The following is a 25033-nucleotide window of genomic DNA, read 5'->3' on the forward strand; positions in this document are numbered from 1 at the left end:
TAAACATAATACAGTTATTTCAGTGGTAAAAAGCCAAAATAGTGTTAATAAGGGAAAAAAAGATAAAATCGATAATTTAAGGACCCTATTATTCTCATCTGAGTAAACCCAAAGATTCCCATCACAAGAAACAAAAATGTGTTTGTTTGCCTAGTGAAATAATCAGAGGAACTCTCGAAAGATTATTCTACTGAAGTACCAGCTGATTTATATTCAAAACTTTTCGAATGAAATCCATTGAAGACTATGAATATTTCTTTTAATCATAATCACAATTCGAAACGATACAAGCTCTACATAAATCGAAAAAAATTTAATTTTATATATCAAAGCGGAACAAATTAAAGCTTTTCGAGTTTCTCAAGAATCAATAAATTGGGTCCAGTAAATCCAACGATGATCCAATCTAACCCTTTTTAGGGATGACATTGGGTAAAATAAACTAGAATTGGTTCACAATAAAAACAAATCAAGAGCCTTTCGTTCAAGTTTTTTTTAAGCTTTCCAATAACAATTAATGTGTTGGACATGCATGTGAGATTTTATTCATCCACCAAAATCTAGGATTCGTTACAAAACCTCAAAAACGACAGTTTTATGGGGACTTTGAATTTATTAAAATTTTTATTAAAAATTAACCATTGCCTTCTGAAATCTGAGTTTTTGATTGTAGTTGTTCATGATTGCTATGAACACCTCAATAAGTTTTTAAATCAATTTTCCCTATATTTGTTGTGATATTTCCGAAAGGACCTTCTTTAATAACGAAAGTATAACAAACTATATCGATTCTATAGCACCTGAAAAACTGTTTTCTGTAGTCCATTAAGCACATCAAGCAACATACAGGCTGGTAAACTTGTAAACAAATTGACCAAAATCGATAAATAACGGATTTTTAACCGCACGGATTTTTTTATAGCAAAACAACTGACGTGCTATGCCATTTTCGAAATTTATTATTCAGCGACCAAAAATTAGGTAATTTTTTTTTGTTTTTGAGATCAAAACTTGTTGTGCTGTGTAATGTAATGCAATAAAAATTGATACCGGCTACGTGATTATTTTAATAGAAACAATTTCTTCTCAATTTAATATTCCAGCTCAAAAAATTCCAGCTTTAAAATTCTAAGAAAATGCAGTTGGGACTGATATGCGTTTCACCCATCCGATAATGGCCCGATTGTTTTGCTTCAAGAAGATCTACTTACTCTTTCATTTTTGGACGGCCGAAGACGTTCTCCGCCTGACTCGTGCCTGACCGGTATCGATTGGATAAGATGGGGCGGTATTCCTTAGCTTGACCACCACCACCCCCCTGGACCCGACGATGTCTTGCGTCTTCAAGACGAAGGAAAAGCTAAAATCCTCCTAAGGAGCTTATGCGGCGATTGAGTGAGATGCACACAGCAACAGAAGAGCCCCAAAACGCACTGCGGATCGGAAGTGTATGCGTTGGGTGCTTTTGTGTTGGTCGCTCGGTAGCTCCTTTAAGACATTTGCCTTCTCCTGGTTCTTTCTTGGGAGGAGGTCTTGAGATTTCAATCCTTTTTCTTCTCCATCATTGGAAGGAATTCTTTATTGCACTTTTTTGTGAAAAAAGATATTTTTTTCTTTTTAGAGGTTTTAATCTTTTTGATTATTTGGTTTACAGATTGCAAAGGATTGTTTTTGTTTACATATATTTGTTCAGTTTTAAGGATATTAAACTACTTATATACAATTTTACTGAATTTATCAATCACTTGAAAGCTTTCCTACTTTGATAATACTTTCGTTTCAGTACTCACTAATTTCACTTATTGACACGACGTTTTCACTTTAAAACTCTTCAGTCTTCAGTTCATCACTCTTTGCTTTTTTAAAATTTCCTCCATCTTAAAAATTTGCCACCCCAAGTGCGCAAAGCTCCTTACGGGATTCTTCCCCATCTAGGAGTACACGAACAATCTCACAGGACCACCGATTGTCCCCCTCGCGCCACGTGCCACCACTACGGAGTCTCCACGCGAGCCGAAATATATCCCAAAAACGACCACCTTGCGCACTGCCACGGCACCAACCAATGTCTTAGACGAACGAGAACCGTTTGAGCCTGGCCGTTTGCATCTTCTTGCTTCTTAGCTAGCAAAGTTCATGGTGTTTCCGAGTCGCCTCATCCCTCGACATGGCGCACATTTCTTCGCACGCCACCCTCGCAGCCTTGCCACCACCTGCTAGTTTAGTACATAAGGACACTCCGCCGTAATGACCCACGACGAACGGCAGGAGCAGGAGTCAAGTTCGCAGTCAGTGGCCGCCGTCGTCGCGATGCGAGAGCGAGAGAATTTGCGACAACCACTGCTCTCACCAATACACCGTCCAACGGCAGCACAAACCATGAGTCTCACTATTTTGGATGCTAGTTCGCCTACTAGGATGGATCAGCGCTTTCAGTTCCTTGCCAGCATCACCGCGGTCCAATCATAGTTGCAGCGCCTGGAATTAGACAATAAGCAAACATTGTCTCAGTTCGGCTAGTTTACAACAGGTGCCACTAGTTATGATTTGAACCGGAACGACTTCCACGGAGCCTACCACGAACGGGGACAAGTTACTCGCACGTTATTCCAACTGGAAATAAAAATCCAGAGATTCACCCCCATCCAAGCAGGCTCATCGAGGACCCATGGACTCGAAGAAGACGCCGGGAGTTGACCGCGTGGTAGCTCCTCAAACCTCCAGCCGGCAACGACCGGCACACTCAGTAGCCTGTCTCCTTGAAGCACGTGGAGGGATGCAATATACATATGATAATAACCCTTCACGGTGCGTTTGTATATATGCCTGGCCTGCCTGACTGCCGTTATTGTGTTGTACATGTACGTACGTATGTATCGTACATCCCCCAATAATGGCAAGCGGAAAAGTGCATCGCATTTGGATAGAGCACACTCGCTTATAATAAAATGCAATTTTACCTTTCTCCCACATGGCCCACCTTACACGCGGCATCGTCGTCTTGGGAAAAACACTGGAAACTGGCTGACGCTGAATTCAGTGGAGTTTAGGGATGGCTTCATGGCGAAACTGCGATGTGCATTTGGATATTTGAAACTAAGTATATTATCATACAACAAAGTATGCAATTACTTTCAAGAGTATTTTAGAAATCCTCGCAGATCTGTCCAAGATGCATTTTTGTTCATAGGGATTTATTGATGTCTTTTGTCTGCTAAATCAAGAGAAAATATCCAGTAAAAAATGTACTCGCACATACTTAATTTAGAATGGCTAATTTTAACCGAGATACGCACAGCCGAGTAATTGTTTGTTAGCTGAGTCCCGGTTAAAATTGGAAAACCGAGATTTACACAGCCGAGCTTGTGAAAAAAATAACCCGTGAAAGTGTGCATAACTGTCACCGTTATGGACATTCATATGCCATAATATTAGTTGCAGCATTGTTTTCCTTAACTTTTGATTATCTACAATTGCTATTGATATCTTGTGTATGGAAACCAAAGAAAATTTGAGCATCAATTTTGTCAATGTATATTTTTATTATTAGACAGATATACGAGTATGGACAGTAGACTGATGCAAATTTTGAAGTTTTTGCTCCCGTATGCTTAAACAATGTCAATTATGATGAAAATTATTCTCCCAAAATTTGAAGTGATTTGGAAGAAATTTGATTGTGCACACGCTATTTGATGTTTATATGGAAATTACTATGGAAAACGCTGAACTTTTGCGTTCAGTCCTGTAACTGCTCGTCATAATAATCTATGGAAAAGTGAACAAACTCTTCTCATGTGAAATCTTTCCACCTACAATTTTGTCGAAGACCAAATTTTGATGGGACGTACAGATAATTTGATAACAAAACCTAAATCATGCTGAAATGATCATTCCATTACTTTCAGTGCAACACTGCTTTTTTGCTGTAGAACATAGTAGCCTGGATTACTTTGATCTATTCTTCCCACCAGAAGCTCCACTGTTGCCTGCCGAACAATTGGTGGAGCATGCTACATGCAAACCCACTTTTTTAACAATCTATCCTGAAGTCCAATCAAAATGTGGTCTCCAGCCAAGTTGAAGCTGGAAGGATTTCACATGAGAAGAGTTTGATCACATTTCCATAATTTTTTTTTCATAATCACTTCAATTTTTGAGAATATGCAATTTACCATAATAAAAATCGTTTGAGCATAGGGGAGCTGAAATTTAAAAATTTGCATCACTCTAATGGACAGTGTATTATAAAATACATTATTTTAGTAAATTTTAATTATTATGCAATGAGTTAAACGAAACATACATCGGTGGAAACTTTTCGTCAAACGAAAAATTCATCGCTGGGCTACTGGGTGTTTCGTGTTGTCCGTTGCCTAATGTTAGTGATCGTTCAGTCTGTGCAGCCTATGAGCTGAAGACGGTGTAAATTGTCTTTTTTTATTCAATTCATAGTGAGGAAAATCGACCCAAAAAAGTAACATTTCACACCGCCTGATTTCAGCCTATTGAGATATGCATTAATAATGACATTTTTAGCTACTGTCATTACTTCAATCCCAAACACTGAATTTTGTAGTTACCCAAGTAACCATAAGCACTAATAATGAGCCCTTAATTAGCATCATAGATGCGTACATGCATTATAATAGCACTACAAATGCTTACACACCTTATAACAGCACTTCCGTTCAATAGAAACCCTATTACTGCATCATTAATGTTTCTAATTCTGATGCATACAGGCATTAAATAGGCACTATATTGGCTCTTTATTCGCATACAGAGCATGTTTAAATGCCATCCAGTGTTTTGACAGAAATATAACGTACTTTGTGTTTGCATATAGTGGTAAGAGGGAGTCAAACATAAATCTTCTCACTACTACAATTGCAGGTTTTATGACGGGAAAAAATGATGGTTTAAATTATTCACTTTTCTTTCCAATACTATTCACTTTATGTGACCGAAAGAGTAATGGAGCAGGACTCCAACAACTCAACAATACGGGTGTCGCAGGTTCGAGACGCAAAATGAGAAATTTCATCATCATAAAACGAGGATCAAAATGTGGCAATTCCAAGCCCTCAAATGGATGAAAACCACCAACATGAATAAGTCTGATACGGAGAAGTACTATCTGTATCATTTTATTACATTTTTGCATACTATTCGAGGTTTTCGTTTGCATTCATTCATTTATTTACCTCGTGTATCAGCTGCTTGGCCACAAATGCGAAAGCTCTCTGGCTGCGTACGCGAAAACACCAAATATTCGCCCTAAAAATGGGGTGGGTAATGTCTGGGAGGGAGGCACCGATACTACACACGAAATATAGAATAATGTTTGTTTGAACTGCAAGATAACTCCAGCTTGCCAACAACAATCAAGGCAGGCTTGGGGAAAATCGCTAGTTTTCTTTTGTTGTGTACTTTCGATTTTACCTGACAAACATGGAAAAAGGGCCACAGTTTTCTATGCACTAAATATTCATTTTCATTGGAAAAAGTAAAACGATACGTTTTTCAATGCTTTATATTCAATCAGATTGAAAGGTGCTCACGTGACATTACTTGCATTGTGTGCATGAATTCGATTTTCATTCGATTTTTGTCCCTTTTGATGAAATGCGAAAATGTGTTTTAATCAGTTACGCGCTTTTTCCATGTTAGTCCAATGTATGAGATCTGGGCTCACAGTGACAGTTCGTGACAGCGGAATCCCGGCTCACTATGACGTACAGAAATTTTGTATTGGTTTCTCCCTCCCAGGGTAATGTCTGTTACATTACCGCGGGGTTGACGTAGAACTACTATGGACACAACTTCGATCAATTCTGGGTCAGGCACTAACTACCGGAAACTGAATGCGTTTGCATTTGATTATGCCGCTCAGTTTGATACTGAAATAATAACTTTCTATACAGAAGCGATATTGGAATTTCAAAACCAAGAGTGTAACGTTGGCATGAAATATTTTAAATTCTTTCTGCTGGCTTAAGGTAAAGATGAATCGAAGCCAAACTTCAAAATTTTCAAGAGCACGGATCTGAAGAACCAAACATCCGTTTAATCTGAAAACTCAATCGATTGGTCACTCGCTGGTGTGTTCGTTCACCAGATTTGTGCTCTTGAAAATTTGAGGTTTGGCTTCGATTCATCTTCACCTTAACGAAATTCCTTGATTAGCACCTCAATCAAAAGACTATGCATAAAAGGGTCATGTCGTTTCCTTACTGGAGCAAAGTTTACATCATTTGCTTTTTACTCTCCGCTTGGATCGCATTTCAGCAGGCAACATATCAGCTTGCTCTGACCGGGCGTGCTTCTCAGGCACAGACATCGATAGCCAAGGACCCCCCCGTTTGTCTTGCTTCGCTCAAATCAAACTGACCGAGAGAAGATGCCGTTCACCGCTGCCGCTGCCAAGAAGAAAAAGAGGATGCAGTCCACAGGAGAATGATATGGTTGTGGCCGCTATCGCAGTCCTATACTGTGGCTGTGGGTGGCATCCGAGAAGGAGGAGGAGAAAAAGAAGTTCCTAAGCAAAACCCCACCCAAAGACTGACGCGATTAAGAAACCAGTGCGCCGTCACAAACCAGATGCTGGATTGGCAGCTTGAAGATTAACAGCTCAGCAGGTTTCTAGCAGCGAGGTACTTCTCGCTAAGCAAGTTCGGAGGAGCTCTTACCAGCTCGAAAGCGAAAATAGAATGAAACTGAATCCGACGAAGGAAGCATGTTTTATAACCTTAGAATAGCAAATGATGCTCCTCCTTTTTGTGCTCTTCGCTTTCTGATCGACCAACCTGGGAAATGGGTATGCGCAAATAATGCGTTGGGCTTAGAATTACTTGAAAATTGCGGAGAATGCTAATGCGTAAGAAACTGGTCGAACATGAGTTGTTGGAAGGGTTGACATTCCCTAAATATTCAATACGAGCTATTGATAATCAACAGTTTTCTTTATTATGAAGGTAAATTTCTGATCCATGGGTGCCAAAATTATTACAATTGTTCAATGGGAATGTCTTCTCAAAAGCATGTCGCAATTTTGTTACATGTGATAATATTCCCAATCAAAGTGTTCACATAAAATATGGAACATCAAAGACGCTGTTGGAAATGCCAATCTATTTTACAATCGTTGTGAAATGTCGAGCACTCACCCCGACGGCACTGCAGATGCGCCCGCGAGTACAGTCTCAAATTGTTGAGTCATAAATTATTCATGACAAATGAAATTTTGTATGAAACTGTGAAATTGATTTAGGAATAAATTAAGTCAGAAATATTTCTCTTTTAACTCTTCCACTAATTTGATGGCCCTGAAAAGGGCCGATGGATTTGTTAGTTTCGATGCTCTTACATATAAATAATACTGCGGGATGTTATCAGTTGATTGTCATAGTCAAACGTGGAATCCTTAACTCAAATGTATAAATTTGAGCAAGTTATTTGCTTATACGACGAACCAGCTGAATGTTTCGTGGCGTGGATTCACAGCAAAAAAAAAACTCAAATTTACATGGCACTTAATTGTTTATGATAATCATGTAAGAGGAGTTGCAATTGAACATTCAACGATAATTAATGTAAACTGTCTTATTGCATTCGAAAATGCTTGCAATCTTGAGTGAAATTGAAACATTTCATGATCTTGCATCCAACATTCGCCAATATAGCATGCATTCTTGCACCTTGAAAGTGAAATTGCAACCAAGAATGCTCGGTTTACATGATTCTACGCTGAATATTCTGTCAAAAATAATGCACATAGATGGATCGACGGCTTGTCAGGTGATGTGCATTATTTATGATTGGATTTTCAGCGTGATAATCATGTAAACCGAGCCGTTTTGCATGCAACATTCTTCGAGAGAAGACGTTTCGCGTTCAATACTAAGAATTCTGGTAACAATGTTGTATATAATAGATGTGTTTATAGGTTTTATCATTGAATAATACATGATAAATGGCTTTGCATGATTGAGGCTAAAATTACGTTACGTGTAAATCTAAGATTTTTTTGGTGTGTGGGGTCGAAATCTGGAAACGTTGCTCCCGCTTGAAATCTTGAGCGATTTCACTAGTCCAACGCTCGATTAGCAGCTCCTCGGACCAGCAAAACTCAGGGGGCTTCTGGTATTTGTTCCTAACGTGATTTCATCACGAGTCGAAATCTTGAAGCGCGGGTCAACAGCTCCTCGGCCGATGAAATTTGCGGCGGCGATGACGATGGCTGGGTGAACGCAAACAAGCGGTGAACCACAAAGCGAGAATAACTCGCTCGACCGTGTTCACAGTTCGACTGCAAATTCTCCTGTGGACTGCTCCCTCTTCTTCTTCTTGGCGGTGGCAGCGGTGATGGCTTTGGCTACGGACGGCATCTTCTCTCGCTTGCTCGACAGTTTGATTTGAGCGAAGCAAGAGAAACAGGAGGGTCCTTCGCAATCGATGTCTGTGCCTGAGAAGCACGCCCGGTCAGAGCAAGCCGATCTGTTGCCTGCTGAGATGCGATCTAAGTAGAGAGTGAAAAGCAAATGACGTCAACTTTTCTCTAGCACCCCTATTTATAGATTTGCTTGAAATCAACGTTCTCTTTTGAAACAGTTATTAAACTTTTTGGACAGGTATGTGGGATTCAGTAAGTGAACGACATGAACCTTTGATGTCTTGTCTTGCGATTGAGGTGCAAATTAAGGAATCTCGTTAAACCAGCAAAAAGTTATAAACATTTAAAATATTTCATGACAACGTAACGCTCTTGGTTTTGAAATTCCAATTTCACTCCTGTATAGAAAAGAAAGACGTAGTTCTACGTCAAAAATCTGGCGAAAACAACTGATGTTTCACACGTGGTCTTATATCAGCAAGAGTGGTGCAGAGAAGCACGGTTATAACTTTGCATTATAATGGCACGCTATTTCGCCTTTTCTGGCATTATAATAGTATTATATGCATATATAAAACTGACATGTATCAAATGATTACCCTATATGCGCATATTATGCTGTTACCGTGCCGCATTATCGTGCTTACTGGTTACTTGAGTATATACGAAAAAAGAAATGATTCCCAAGTCATGAAATTCATAAATTGGTTAGATCCACATATCAGCAGTGTTGTGAAAAACTAAATTTATCATAACTCACGCTTGAGATTTTTCATGCGTAAGTTGTCAATCACGCAACTCAGCAGTCAAAAAATCACGGATGACTTGGCTCACCTTTTTAACTCATTGTCTCGTATTTCCACAGTTTACTCACAAACAGCAATAATTTCTTGTTAGTCTGGTAAAATTATAGTAATCCTTTCTAACGTAAACAACGACATTCGGGTTTCACAAGTTTTTGACGGGTTTTGCGACTGAGTTTGAGTTGATTGAGTGATTTTGCATCAAAATCTCAGCCGCAAGATTTTCGAATCAGATCTCTAATGAGTTTGCTCTCACGGGAGAGCGTATTGATTGAGATTTGACTGGACACTGCATATCAGGACCACAAATCATGGTTCCTGGAGTCATAGCCATGATTATTCATAAGCGTAGCATCCAGAGAGGTAACACTAAGTAGAGCGTCTTACTTCATTTCATTCGTATCGATTACCCTCTAACACTGCGGAACACGTTTTTGTCTCAAGCATTAAAATACCTCTATTAACTGAATTCAGGGTTGCTGAATCCATTGCCCTTATAAAAAAAATCAGATACAGTGGGATTCCGTTTTTGGCAACAAAGTTGAAATTTTCAGTTGCCAAAAACGGAAACGTGCCAAAATCGCCAACCCATATTTCAAATTTTATTTTTCAACTATTGGTTTTGAAAGCATCATTACAATGTTAATACATCATTTTTATGAAATCATAAGGCGTTGAGACTTCGAAAAGGTTCACTTCGAAGCATTTTCCCGAAGGGTTATACTATGCTATGAATCTATAGCTCCGTAATATTAAATCTGGCAAACAATTTTCTGGTCGCGTTTTACGCCTCAACGTTTTCAATTATTTTTTAGAAGCTTTATGCATAATTTTTGTATAAGAGGGCCTTGTAAAGCCAATAATCGCATAAGTGACTTTTATTGAAGAACTGGACATTTTCTAAAAACTATGAGAGAAAACGAAAACAAAAATGTTTTCTTTAAAAGACGTATTTGCGAATCAAAAGCGCTAGGTATTGCAAAACGGCATGACCTTTTTTTCTAATTTAACATTTAAAATCAGTTTAACTTTTGGACCTTAGCATAAAATCTGAAAAATTCGGTAAGTTTAGAATTGCTCCTTCAATTTTTGTTTCTGATAAAGTAAAGCATTTAATAATGAATGGTTGACTGTATCATAAGGGCAAACATAAACATGAGAAGATGCATAAATGTCTTGTAATTGTGTAGAATTTAATTTTTACTTGAAATAATTTTCAATTCAGCTTGATATATGTTTTACACCTGCCTTATGAAATCAACTGAAATTGACAGGATCCTGTTATGAAACCTCAAGAACCTTATAGGAATCTTCAGGTTCTCATAAGAAATCTACAGAAAAAAACGCTTGAGCTCTGAAGCATCTTGCCAAGCATCCGTAGGATCTCGCATAGAGTTCTCAGGATCTTGCTAAGGATTTTGCTATGAGTTACCATCTTGGAATTCCGCTGCGATGTTGCCGTAAATTCTCAAGTCTCCGATGAAAAAAAAAAATAAAAGTTTATTATTATTAGGCTACCACTAGCACACCTCAAATTCCTCTGGGAACCTTTTCAAAATCCTCAAGCTTTCGCCGAATATATTAAAAATATTACTAGAAATTCACATTATCCCGGTTTAAATTTACAAGACGCCCTAGAGTTTATTAGGAATCACCAGATTTTGGACATAATCCTCCATAACCAGTTAAACACTCTAACGATCCCTCAAGAAGCTCTCAGTGTCTACTTGGAATCTGCAGATATCCTCATGAATTCGTTAAAACTTCTTAAAAGTCCCACAAGAACGAAGAATCCCTTAAGGATTCTCCAGGGTACAGTTAGGAAACTCATAGACTCAGCTCGTAAGGAACATTTGGATTATGTTGAGACCCGTATCCTTGATTAACAATCTTGTACAGAATTCTGGATCGTCTCTTAACAAATCTAACGCCTTATAGAGTTTATAGAAAAGAGAGAACGTAGCTTTAAATACTTGACGCAGAAAAATCAATATACACATTAATACCACAGACAAAAAGTAAAAACACTCTCAGTCGTATATATCGCACGCTCCAATGGTATTATTGAAAATAAATTGTAGTTTGGACTGTAGTCGCATTTGTCATGTTATTTAATGAAATTTTAAAAAAAGTTATGATACACGCCATTTTGCTGTACATATTTGTATCTATTATTGCGGTGTGTTTTTACATACGCAATGTATAAAAATCCATAATAATAAAGACAGCGAGACAAAATTTATGATTGTATCTCTGTGTGAGTCATAGATTTTTTGTTTCTCTTATGTCGGTGCTGGTGCTTTGTTCGAAAAAGCTGTTCCAAATCTGAAGAACAGTGTTTTTTTATTGTATCACCTACACAGTTAAAAACAATGAAGATTACACGTCATGTAAACTTTATTTATGCGATGTAAACACGACGTCATGTAAATTTAAGTCTTGAATCATGTAAATTTATGTTATATGTCACGTAACCACATAGAATCCTGCCGGATTACATGACATATAATTGAAGTTTACATGACATACCATGTAAATGTCCATTTTATACCACGCTCCGATTATGTGCATTATATGTCTCAGAAATTTACACGTTTTGTTCGAACTGTGTACTGGCAGACTCAAATGGGCTGGTCACTCAATATGAATGCCTTTGAAAAAAGAATGGTCTTGAGTTGAGATACTGGTGGAGATTATTGGTCTCATGAAACGTTGCCTATGTATGACCAATGACCATACTGAAGTAAATAAGCGCGTACGCTAGTTCTTAGTAGTTGGTGAGATTTGGGGAAACATCGACGAAAATGGAGATCTGGAATGTAATCGGTGTGGAGTTGACATGCTATTCAAGTGACTAAAGCAACAGACACGATAATATTTACCAAAATTTACAAATTTTAATGGTATTGAAAAATGTTGCCAAAAACGGATCCATTTTGTTGCCAAAATCGGGGGGTGCCAAAATCGGAGCATGCCAAAAACGGAGCATGCCAAAAACGGAATCCCACTGTATTGGCTGTTGACAATGCAGAATTTGACGATTGTATAAAACTTGTATGCAAGTTTACCAGCTGGTATGGCAATTAACTTGCTTAATTGGCGACAGAATTCAAATTTCATGATTTAAACAATACTTAACAACTTTGTTCATCATACTTTCGATGCTCTAAAGTTTTTTTTCTGAATGGTTTAGAAAAGTGTTGTATTTTTCCATACAAGAGAAACAAACAAATTAGGATGGAGAGCGCATGCATGTTGAAAAAGTCGATAAAATATAAATTAAATCGTGAAATTTAAACCAAATTGTATTTAAACTAAAAAGTTGAAGTCCTATTTTACATGATGGGTGGTTTAGGTCTGAGACGAGACTTGCGAAGACGGTCTTCTTTTTCTGTGATTGCTGAGTTTCTTTCTTATTCCACTTTGTGTTTATACTAATTATGCGCATGCTGTTCAAATCCTCACATGAACCTCTCAGCAAAAAATGATTGAGTTTGCATCACATCGAATCATAAATAGCCGTTTGAGTGAAATTTCATGCCAGCAAACGTAGCAGACATTAGAAATAATTAATCTTCTGCTTAGATTTATCAGCAACTTTGGAAAAAACTGCTCCACCGACTAAGGTTTTTAATAACAGCTCACTTTGAACACAATACTTTTCACTTTTTCAGCCATAAAAACTGTGGGCTGCATTTGACGTTTCGTGAGAGGGGAATCTGGGCTGCATATGACGTTGATATTTTTCCTCTTCGCGAGTCTCTCTCAGGTTTAGGTAACTAGAAAGTTTGATAAATAATATCAAATACATCAATGAAACTAGTATTTTATACAACACTGGAGACCTGTAGCTCGGAATTTTATCGTGATTCCAAGCATGCAGTAACAAAAACAAAAACATGCTGAAAGTATGCTGATGCTTTTTTCGGATGCATCCGTGCGATACCAACTTTTTTTCATTATTTCGACATTGTGACATGATTGATCAACAATCATCAAAGACGCGTACAAATTTCAATGACGGCCTACTGCGCGTTGGCCACTAAATTCATAATTAAAAATATTGATTTTGTATGATCTTGTTACCCATTTATGATCGATATTATCATGTTTGTAGCATACAGAAACAAATTTGAAAATATAAATATGTATGTGGACATTATATTTTAATGATGTATTCTACCATCGAAATGACCAACCATGAAAAGTGGCTTCCAATACCGGACACAATCTGGAAATGCCTCGCTTTCTGTAAATTTATTCAACATCGAATGTTTTCACTCAAGGAATAGAATAGCTTCATAGCCAATTGAATGTGTTTGCAACCTTTACGAGAAGAATTTGAGTTTTACTTAGTTTTACTGCTCCGAAAAATAATTTTCCTACTTCCAACTCCATAGATTCCGCTTACTGTGGTCGATTTAATATCAATACATGTATATTCACTTTTTGATGACTTTACATACAATTATGTGGGTTGTTCTAATATCACATCACTGAAAAATACGGAGAAACTTTGCTGAAGACACCATATGTCTAAAATTGACGGTTTAGACGCAATCATTTTTGTCAAAAAAGTGTTTTGAGAATGTCTTTCGTTTGAGGCAAAAATATCGGTTCTAACTCTGCAAAATTCAGAGATATTGATTTCTAACAAAAACATAGTAATATCACAATCGGTCGGACAAACTCGTTCAAAAAACTCGTTTGCCATGAATACTCATCCCACCATCAATATAATCTTTCTTCAGAGGCAAATAGATCGTTTCTATCTCAGCGGAGTCTATGGATATAAATTCATAAATATCTAATTCCCATCAAATATAGGGTAAAATGACCTTAATTTGGTCAGAACCGTGCGAAAAAATAACGTGCAGTGAACACTTACCTCAATATCGATTCGCCCATGAAAAAATCTCTCTTTTACGTTAAAAAGATCGATTTTATTTCAGCTGCATCGAAAGATGATGAATTTAAAGACATTTTTTTTGCAAAAAGTCCATTGTGCATTTGTGGCTGCCCTCTTCTGCAAACTTTTAGAAATTTGATCAACTTTGACGGAGACACTTTTGATCTAACTCTTCATTTGAGCTAAGCAGAGCTGGGAAAAGTTCTGAAATTCACACTACAGTAGGCAAGCGTAGCAAATCACAGTCAGCGGAGCCAGTGAAACTCACGCGTATCGCTGCTGTAGGCAAAATGCATTGAAAATAGCAAAGCACCCGTTGCTAAGGGCAATCCAAAACTACTGTAGAAAAATGTTCTATTTCCCGTTGCATTTCCCGCATTTGCAGCCTTCAATGACACTACTGAATTAGAAAATTCATGTAACCAACATAGTCTACTTGATGAGTTTCACAGTTTTGAACTACTCAGGCTGGATGGATTGGTCGCAACAGAGGACGGGATCTATCGGGAACGTAGGCGATACAGGACACTGGATGGCAGCTGACTGGACAAAGGAGCTCGTGTGACAGGATCGAAGTCAGGAGAAGCTCGGATGAAGGACGGAGCATGTACGAAGATCGGAACGATGAGGAGTTTCGAGACAGGAGGAGACGATCGTGAGTCGAGGTTGCGACCCTAAGGAGGAGTGTTAGAATAGAGGTAGTGTCGCACCTCAGGTAGAAGAATCGTGTCGGTTGAGAAAGTAGAAGCATTAACCTAAGAATGCTAATGTCGCTTCTGTTCGTGTTACCAACATCTAGTTTGCCACGCGCTGACAGCTTGAGTACCGGTCCTCAAAGTGTCAAATAAATTTTAAAATCATCCATTATAACATGGCATCAAACAAACAATGAAAATATACAGTTGAAGGTGATAATAAACAAATTCAGTTTTGTGAGAACAGCGCCATTAGCGTTCTACTACTAATATTTCTATTGTTGAGAAGCATGCGTCGTCGTAGGTTAAAGTGTAGAAGATTTGTTGAGAGAGGTATGATATTTGTGTAGAATGTTGAATTGTAAATCTATACTTGGTTTGAATAAAGAGAATTGCAGGTGCTGATTGAAGTATCAGTCAGTAGCTGCCCAATTGAAGGAAACATCTACTGTATTGTATTTCTATATGATTTACAATCGAATGTGGACGGGCTATTTATTTATTAATTTTTTGTAAGAAGTTTAATTCCAACTTTCCGACACCGTCAATCGATGTAAATGTTGAAAACATCGTTCAAATTGCTTCAACATTGATGTAATACCACCAAAACTACTTGAACTTGTCTCACTTGAACCAATAATTGCGGTAAAGTGTTCTTAAAATGGAGGATCCCATTAGAAAACAACGGATACCGCAACTATAGGAACACAAATAAAACATATACCTCTACTAAACAGTGTACCAATAGTGGAGCTATTATTTTTCGCTGACATGCCGTTGGTTACTGCGAAGGAATCAATTTTCTCATCCTTATTGCTCTACCGATACACCGTCGCAGCTACTGGTGAATAAAATCCAAACAGAACATTACTCATGCAAGAAACTTTATCTATCACGTACCTATCTTCACGTCTGGTAAGTTCCAACTCGTTTAAAAATCCAATCTCGAAGTAATCAAACGAGAATCAAAAATTAGCTCGCAACTATTTCCACGCTATAATAGTTGAATTTTGCCGCTTTATCTGCTCAGTGCCACTCGGAAAACTTTCATAATTAGCCATCCTTCACGTGAATAATTAAAAACGGGCCAGCATCCAGCGTTGCCAGGCAGCGCGCATTCCACGGAAAACGGTCCTCGCCTACTGATGCTGCAGCCAGCCACCAAGTCTCACATTTGCCAAGTGGAAATATGAAAACTTTGTTGGCATGGCAATTAAAAAATAGGAACCGCTATTCCTAACGAAACATTGAACAGTGCGCGTCACTCTTCGTCGCCTACTACGACTCCTGGGACGATGAAATGTGGTAAAAACTAAAAATGGCGTCACGATTTTTCTCGCGAAGATTCCTCCTGCAATGTTAAGGATATTTTCCACGGAAGTCAATGACAGGCAACAAGGAGAGAAGCATTTTTCCGAAATGGATTGAACATCACCACCAAAGCACAACGATGCAGGGAGAATTTCAAAAGCGACAGCCTTCCCGTGAAAGAATCGGGAAGAAGAAAGTGGGTTAGGTTTGAGGTGCACCATCCAACCACCCACACCCACCACGGGCAGCAGTTGCATTACTTTTTACTGTCCCGATTGGCACGGCAGAGAACCGTCATGGGTCACGTACGGGAGAGATGCATTAATGGCAAAGCCATCCACTTTTCGAACCCAGAATTGGAATGAGGTTTTCATGGGTGGTGGTGGGTGGTTTTCTATTATCAAACATCCTCTGGGGGATGGCCAACGGCGATGGATTCCAGAGAAAGAGAGGGTTTATGGATGGGAAGTTTTCTGTAGGAAGTCGAAAAAATAACTCAACTATATAGAAAATTGTATTTAATTGTGGATGCAGTGTTATCTGTTTGGATGTTAATTAACTAATGAATATAGAAAGTTGTACTTGATTGATATTTTGATTAAATTTGTCAAAATTATCAGAATCTTCAATTTGGATTGAATTCAGGCCTCATTAAAAGTCACTCTTGAATCAAAACGATCGCATTACATATGTTAAACACTTAATCTACCATATCGGGGAAAGATGTGGAAAATTTGTTCCAAATCAAGGATGGTCAAGTTTGGAGACTGACCGATCTGGTATTGAATTCGTCTTAACAACGAAACGATATTTTTAAACACAGTTCTATACAAATTCACAAACCATTTATATTTCACCCGGAAAAGCGGAAAGACTCGCAAACAGAGAGAGCGAAAGATCCTCACCGGGCCGGAAAGATGAAGACGAAGCAGGCGGTGAAAGTGGTCCAAGAGTGGCCCCACCCACCCATCCACTCATGAGTGTGCAGGAGCAGGAGTAATTGTGTTCGATGACGATAATGACTGCGATGACGGTGTGATGATAACGACGATAATGACGATGTATGTGTGTGTGTGTGTGTGTGTGTGGAAAAAGTGCAATAATTGATGAGATGGCAGGCAGTGCAGCAGCTGAGATGTGAACAGACGACCATCAGCAAAGCAACAACAGCAACAGCAGCATCCAGTCAAAGTGTCAAGGGAAAAAGTAGAAAGGAAAGGAATAGAATACCCGAGCAGGGAATGAGAACTATGTAATTGGAAACTTATTTTGTTAGTATATGAAAACCCAATCTTGAAATATAAAAGATCAAAATGTTGTATAAATATAAGCAGAATAATAATACATTTTGATGGCACTGCTTCAAACCGAAAACTTTTTTAGTTGTTTGATTTTTTTATCAAGAACTTCTTTGATTATTTATTATATTGTGACATTTCAAAATATGAAATCAAAAGCGTCAAAGGACAAAAACTCTAGTGTGATTAAATGATATAGCACTAAATTCGGTTTCCATTGATTTTTAATGGAGGCCAAAATAAATAAAACGCGTTACATCTTAATGAATTGACAACTATATATGTATCAGTTTGATATCAATTGTTGAAAAATGCTACTTGCAATTGATTCTTTAAATGGTGTACTTATGAGGGACATAATTTTAAGCAAAATTTGATATCATTTTGATGAGGTTCTGAAATCAGATTCTGCTCGGGTAAGCCTCGGTGCAAAAACGTTTCTCTCGGTGGAAAAAATCACACATGGAAAGAGGATGGGAACGAAGAAGCAAGGTGTGCAACCGTTTGCCCCCATCCCCATCCTCTCTTCGAGGAAAAGTGGGGGTCGCTGACTTTCAAAACGGCGATGTTGAGGGTGGCGGATCTTTTGAAACCCTGACGGGATGTTTTTAGTCGGGGAGAAGGTAACACATGCGGTGGTGCAATGTGATGTGATCGCAGTGATGGGTGCACTGCTCTATTCCATTTGACGAGATGGAGGAGAGTGATAAACGAGCGTGTGGCGAAACGAATGGTTTGTATAAACGTGGTCGTACATAGAGTCTATAGTATGCAGCAGTGCTCGCAGCATCAGCTAATGCATAATTAAAAATTTAATTATATTTATTTCAGTAAATTAAAATACTTGCAGAAAGAACTATGCATTCAAAAATCTTGTGTTTACTATGTAGTTTTCGTCAAACTATACACACTCAATCACGATTTGCTTGTTCGGTACCGTAAAATGGGGTGTTAAGGACTCGTGGGGTGTTAAGGGATTGAACTTCTTCATCAAGTTTGACAAGTCACTAAAACGTCGAAAGTCGATATATCAGTCATCTGAAATGCTTGATTTGTTCGGAGGGTTGTGAGCTGCATTATGTGATAGGAGATGTCTATTAAAATAAAGTATTGTGGAGTCTAGATATTGAAAACGATTCAGAACAGTTTTGTTTGAATTTTATAGGCTAAATACATTCAACTACAACACTATGAAACAATATTAAGAAAAATATGTGAGTTTCTTAGAATTTAAGTATATTCAATTGAGATCACAACGAAGACAATAAGATTTGAAAATTTTATTTAGATTTCGACTTTTGATATTTCTTATGGAAAAAGTCTCTTATTTTTTAAATAAGTGGGGTATAAGGGGATTATCTTTTCTACTTTTGACAAGTTACTAAACTCATTCGATTTATGACGTAATATATTCTAATATACTTTTAGCTTGTTCCATGAAGTAAAACTGCATTGTAAAAGTTAAGGGGTCTATTTTGTTAGTCCTCAATATTACCAAAAATGACTTATCTCTGAAATCGGTGAAATTGGTACGACAATCTTAATAACCACGTATCAAAGTAAATATAAAATTTTTCTTGATACTATTTTCAAAACTTGTTCGAACACACTGGCAAAATGTTTGGAAAGTTTGAATGATTCTCTAATTTGGAAATGGTTTTGAAGCCATTGATCCTTTTAGTGGTAATCGTATGAAGTGGTAAATATGAATAATATTTTGTCAATTCTCAGAGTCTATAAATGAAGAGTTTCGCGAAAAGTGAAACCAAATCTGCCTATCGAACAGATAAGCAAAACAAATAGGGGCTATTTTCGAAGACGAAGGAGAGCAATCATTCAAAGAAGCCTTTTCGCGTAACTCTCTGTATAACTGTCTGTCATTTCTGAGCTCTTTTTGAGAAACTTCGCGGCCTCGTTGGGCACTAAACGCATCGCATATTGGTCCCAAAGCCATATCTAGGAAGACAAAAATGATTGAGCCTAAACCGTCAATTTTAGATATATGGTGTCTTCGGCAAAGTTTCTCCATGCTTTTCAGACATTTTTTCAGAGATGTGAAATTAGGGTGGCCCACATGGTTTACGAGATCAGCACATAAACTTTTTTGCTGACGCATTTAGGACTACATAATGTTCTACAATGTTTTAGAACAACCGATTTGGAGCAACTTTGCCGAAGAACCTAAATTTCTATCTCTTATGGTTCGCGAGTTATGATTTTTTTAACAAAAAAGCTAGGGTGGTACTGAAAACTCTGTTTTTTCTCGATAACTTTTTATACGATAATTTCTCGCAAAAACTTTGTTCGAGGCACTTTTAGAACTTTTGATTGCGCAACTTTTCGCAGAAGAAACTACTGTTCTATCTCTTATGGTTACAGAATTATCAGAAATTTTCTTCGAAAAAATGGTTGTTTTCAAATGCCGATATCTCCGAAAGGCGCAAACGGATTTTCAAACTTTTGTCGGCATTAGAAAGATTATTTCTTTCTCTGTTTATGGTGAAAAAAACTGTGAGGACGTTTTTTGTTTGGAAAGATTGACAAAATTTTGAAAATGATATGTTTTTCAACAGAAAATTGTCCATAACTTGAAAAATAATTGAGATAGCTCTTTGGTGCCTTCATCAAAAAATGTGCAAAATTGAAAGTTCTGAAAGTGCTTCATACAAAATATTCATAAAAAAATCATTGCTTTAAGATATATTCACCATAAACCGAATTTTGTATGGTAAAGAAAGCGAAAAAAGAGATATTTGCTGGAACAACCGGAATAACTGTATGCAAAGTCATTTAAAATTGAAAATATATGTAATGAATTAAGATCGATCTCAGTAAGCGAAATGTTTGGAGTTAGGGAAAGTTATTTGCTGAAGCAGTTTTAACCGTGATCCATGGAACATTATTTAATAAACGGTGTCTTGTTATTTCACGCAACATAATGATTGTCCAGCTAACCTATGCCGTGGTTGGTTATAAATTGCTACCGCTTCGGCTTACGAAGCAGAAGGTCATGCGTTCAATGCCGGTTCCGTTTATTATATTATCAACCCCAAACGATAACAAAACGTATACTTTGAAGAATTCCTTCAAATTACCAAAACCTTACTTCCCGTGATATCCTCCCGTAGAAATATAGAAGTATCTGCAATCATTCTATCTGGGCATCCAACTTATCCCATTCAATTCAATCAAATCCAATAAATCTGCCCCAACGAATTAGTCAGGGCAGCATTCGCCTGTTGAAGAATGCATGAATCTTGAACAAGGGCCAGATATAAATCTCAAATATCTGTCTAAGGTAACGAACCAGAAGGTGGGCCAAGTGATCAATGAAAACTGCTTCAGCAAATAATTTTCCTTTTTTCAACTCCTTAGATTCCGCTTACTATGATCGATATCAATACATGTGTATTCAATTTTAAATGACATACATACAGTTATTTCGATTGTTCTAGCCAATATATCTTTTTTCGCTTTCTTTACCATATCAAATTCGGTTTATGGTGAATATATGTGTAAGCGTTGATTTTTTATGAATACCTTTATCAGAACTTTCAATTTTGCACATTTTTGCTGAAGGCACCAAAGAGCTATCTTGAATATTTTTCAAGTTATAGACAATTTTCGGTTAAAAACATATTATTTTCAAAATTTTGTCAATCTTTTCAAACAAAAAACGTCCTCACCGTTTTTTCACCATAAACAGAGAAAGAAATAATCTTTCTAATGCTGACAAAAGATTGAAAATCCGTTTGCGCCTTTCGGAGATATCGGCATTTGAAAACAACCATTTTTTCGAAGAAAATTTCTGATAACTCTGTAACCATAAGAGATAGAACAGTAGTTTCTTCGGCCAAAAGTTGCGTAATCAAAAGTTCTAAAAGTGCTTGGAACAAAGTTTTTGCGAGAAATTATGGTATAAAAAGTTATCAAGAAAAAAACTGATTTTTCAGTACCACCCCAACTTTTTTGTTGAAAAAAATCATAACTCGCGAACCATAAGAGATAGAAATTTAGGTTTTTCGGCAAAGTTGCTCCAAATCGGTTGTTCTAAAACATTGTAGAACATTGTGTAGTCCTAAATGCGTCAGCAAAAAAGTTTATGTGCTGATCTCGTAAACCATGTGGGCCACCCTAATTTCACATCTCTGAAAAAAATGTCCATATTTTTATATGGAGAAACTTTGCCGAAGACACCATATATCTAAAATTGACGGTTTAGGCGCAATCATTTTTGTCTTCTTAGATATGGCTTTGGGACCAATGTGCATTGTGTTATGCCATTGGGAGTTTCATGCAAATACTTTGTTAAGTGTAGTGTTTTATTTATAGGGCAAATAGGCCATTTCCACCAGTAAAATTTAAAGCTTGTAAAAATTGTAGTGATAGTTTCCAAAAAGGATTAAGAACTATGAAAGATTTAGCAGTTAAAATAAAACGTTTTGCATTTGCAGGAGTTCCAAGTTCAATAATATTGATGTATTGCTCGATTAAGGTTGAACGTAACTTATGAAATTGAATGAAAGCATCAAAGTTATTGACCAAAAAGATTATGTATTGTTGTTGACGAAATATGGTTTTATTTACGAAACTCAAATTCCTCAACACCCCATTTTGCATTTCCGTCAAAAATCACACATTTTCATGATTATCTCAGAAATCTGTTATAGAATCATCATAATTGTATTTGGCTTTTGATATACACGACGAGAGAATGGTAGGGCTGTATTTTGTTCAATTATTGACATACTAGAAGTTGTTTGAAATTCGAGTCGAATTTTTTTTTTTTTCATCCCTTAACACCTCATTTTACGATATTTTTTTAAACTGGGTTTGAATTGTTAATCATAAAATATATTGAACATTCAGCTTTTTGAATCAAAACTTCTGAAGTTCAGTAATAATTTTTACTTTGTACCGAACTACGGTAGCCCTCTGACCCATTTCGACTCTGATATTTATTGGAGTCGGTAATCTGAAATGGCTGTGTACATCACATTAAGATGAAAAGGTTTAGCATTGTACAGCCTAGAGTCATGAATTAAATTTGTTAATCTAAATTACGGCATTTTTTAATTGAATTAGTTTCATAACTCTATGCACTGATTTCTCTACTAATGCTGAACTAAATAAGGTCTTATATGAACTATAGAAACAAAGAGAGACAACTTACAACGTATTCAGCCAAAGGCTGCTTAATATTTTTTGCAATTTCTCATCGTAATAGACTGTTTTACATCACGCCAATCTGTCATGATACGGCCTACTTTCCTGCACTGAAGTATGCGGTGCGGGAATTTTCATTACGCAACTGAAACCAGTGCTGTAATGATTCATTACGCAACGCTTTCTCATTACGCAACTGTTTTAAGTTGCGTAATGAATCATTACCCAACTATTTTCAGAAATTGCAAAATAATGGTGCAAGCATCCAGATGTGATTTCTGATTTCTGATGGTGTTCTACGCAATTGCAAAAAATGTTGTACGCAACTCGTTGCAGAACTCGATTTTTACAGCACTCGTCGTAGTTATCCAACTCGGCAAGCCTCGTTGGACAAATGTACGACTCGTGCTGTAAAAATCGTCATTCTGCAACTTGTTACGTAAACTACTAATGCGCAATCATGAGAGAGAGTCTTAATCATGCTAATCGATCGGGATACGTATTGAAACCAAACCATTAATAGCCAAATGGTAACGTCCATGGCTTCAAAGCAAACCCATACTGAAGGTGCCTGAGGTCCTGATCGGCTCAGGATTTTTTCACAATGGGAATTTCCTAGACTATTCTGCGCAGAGTAGGGAAAAGTTCTGAGATTCACACTACAGTAGGCAAGCGTAGCGAATCACAGTCACCAGAGCCAGTGAAACTCACGCGTATCGCTGCTGTAGGCAAATGGCTTGAAAATAGCAAAACACCCGTTGTTAAGGGCAACCCAAAACTACTGTAGAAAAATGTTCTATTTCCCGTTGCATTTCCCGCATTTGCAGCCTTCAATGACACTCTTGATTTAGAAAATTCATGTACCCAACATAGGCTACTTGATGAGATTCACAACTTTGAACTACTGTATTAGGAGAGCCACGTGATTTTCGCAAAAACTCAAGCCTACTACTATTACTATTCCCAGCACTGATTCTGCGTACAGAGTATTATCATACCAGCCACACGATATACAAATCCGTTTGTATAGAGAAAAAAAATTTTCGGCTACATTTTGTAATCGATAAAACTATTTTGTTAGTGACTTGAATATTCATCTACCATTAGAGAAGAGACTGCCCGGCAAAAAAACCGGAAGTCTTTTCGTTCAGAAAAAAATGTTATAGCTAGAGAAATATTAATTCCGTTTTCCTCCGGGGTGAAACGGGCAAAATGAGTCAAAATCTGGCATTTTCAGAAGTTTGCTCTAGATGAGATTTTCACCAAACGAGTGTTTACAAAATCTACAATATTGGACAAACTATTTGTTGAAGGTTTTATTGGAATATATATAAAAAACTATTTGAGTTCTAACACTCAAAAATTCGATATTTTTTCGACTTCCACACAAAATGATCAACTTTCAACTTAATTGAATCAAAATGAATGGAATTTTTACAAAACATTAGATGTTAATGTAATTTCAGTAAAAAAAAATAGTATTTTCTCTTTCACTGGTTTGAAAGTAATAACGAATTGAACACACAGATTATTTCTCTAAATTTATGAGTTTACAAAAGTAAAAATATTTAAACTATATCTTCAGCAGGTATATGTTGCCAGATAAGATTAAAATTTCGCCTTAATTTTGCCTAACATGAAATTGCATCATGGTAAAAACGCTGTAGAAAATTAAACATTGTGTGTCTTCTCATGAAAATTAGGATAGAAATAGTTTAGAGTGTACTGTTGTTTTTTTCAATTTTCAACTTGCAATAGATTATCACAGAAAATAAATCTTTTCTAATATTTTATTTAAGTTAAAATTGCTAATAAGTGCTCTATTTTATTTGAATTTTGATCAAATTCAGTTAAAATATGTAATAAATGGAAAGGCACGTAAAACTGCCATGCATCAGATTAATCTATTAAGGTCGAATCTGATAGAGTATACTGGCTGAATCAAAAAAGCAGTTTTTTTTCCGAAAAAACAACGAATCTTGAACAACTAAATCGTCCGTTCCTTCATTCCGTCAAACGGCCCGTCTTGTTTTTCGTTATGCTTTTTCAGTTTTGTCAAATTCTAGATTCTCACTAGAACAGTAAGAATCCCTCCGATTTCTCAGTTCGTGAATCTTATTTCTTACAACATACAAACGCAAAAGTTGATCAATTGAGATAAAAAAAAACTTCTCGTTAAAGTGATCGAACCTGAGAAGCAGGCTGATGAAATGCAAAAATATGTGTTGAACAATTACGCGCTTTGATCATGTTAGTCCACTGTTTAAGATCCGGGCTCACAGTGACAGTTCGTGACAGCATCATCTCGGCTCACCTTGACGTACATAAATTTCGTATCGGTTTCTCCCTCCCAGGTCCCGGCAAACTTCGTCTTGCCATCAAGTAGGCTGCTGAAAAACGTTACGGATCATCCCATGCAACATGACAGTTCCGTTCACTATCGTTTTTCCAACTTT

General features: G+C 37.1%; 1 protein-coding gene across 1 annotated transcript in view; it reads right to left on the reverse strand.

Annotated features, from left to right (window-relative positions):
• The window catches only part of LOC5568187 (zinc finger protein 420), a 204869-nt gene that overhangs the window by 167818 nt on the left and 12018 nt on the right, over positions 1 to 25033 (reverse strand). Inside the window, exon 2 of the mRNA XM_021848223.1 lies at positions 1212 to 2478. Within this exon, the coding sequence (XP_021703915.1) occupies positions 1212 to 1219 (8 nt within the window). The 5' untranslated portion in view covers positions 1220 to 2478. The remainder of the gene's footprint in view (positions 1 to 1211; positions 2479 to 25033) is intronic.

Source organism: Aedes aegypti, chromosome 2 (assembly GCF_002204515.2).
Source record: "Aedes aegypti strain LVP_AGWG chromosome 2, AaegL5.0 Primary Assembly, whole genome shotgun sequence".
In the NCBI taxonomy this organism is placed as follows: domain Eukaryota; kingdom Metazoa; phylum Arthropoda; class Insecta; order Diptera; family Culicidae; genus Aedes; species Aedes aegypti.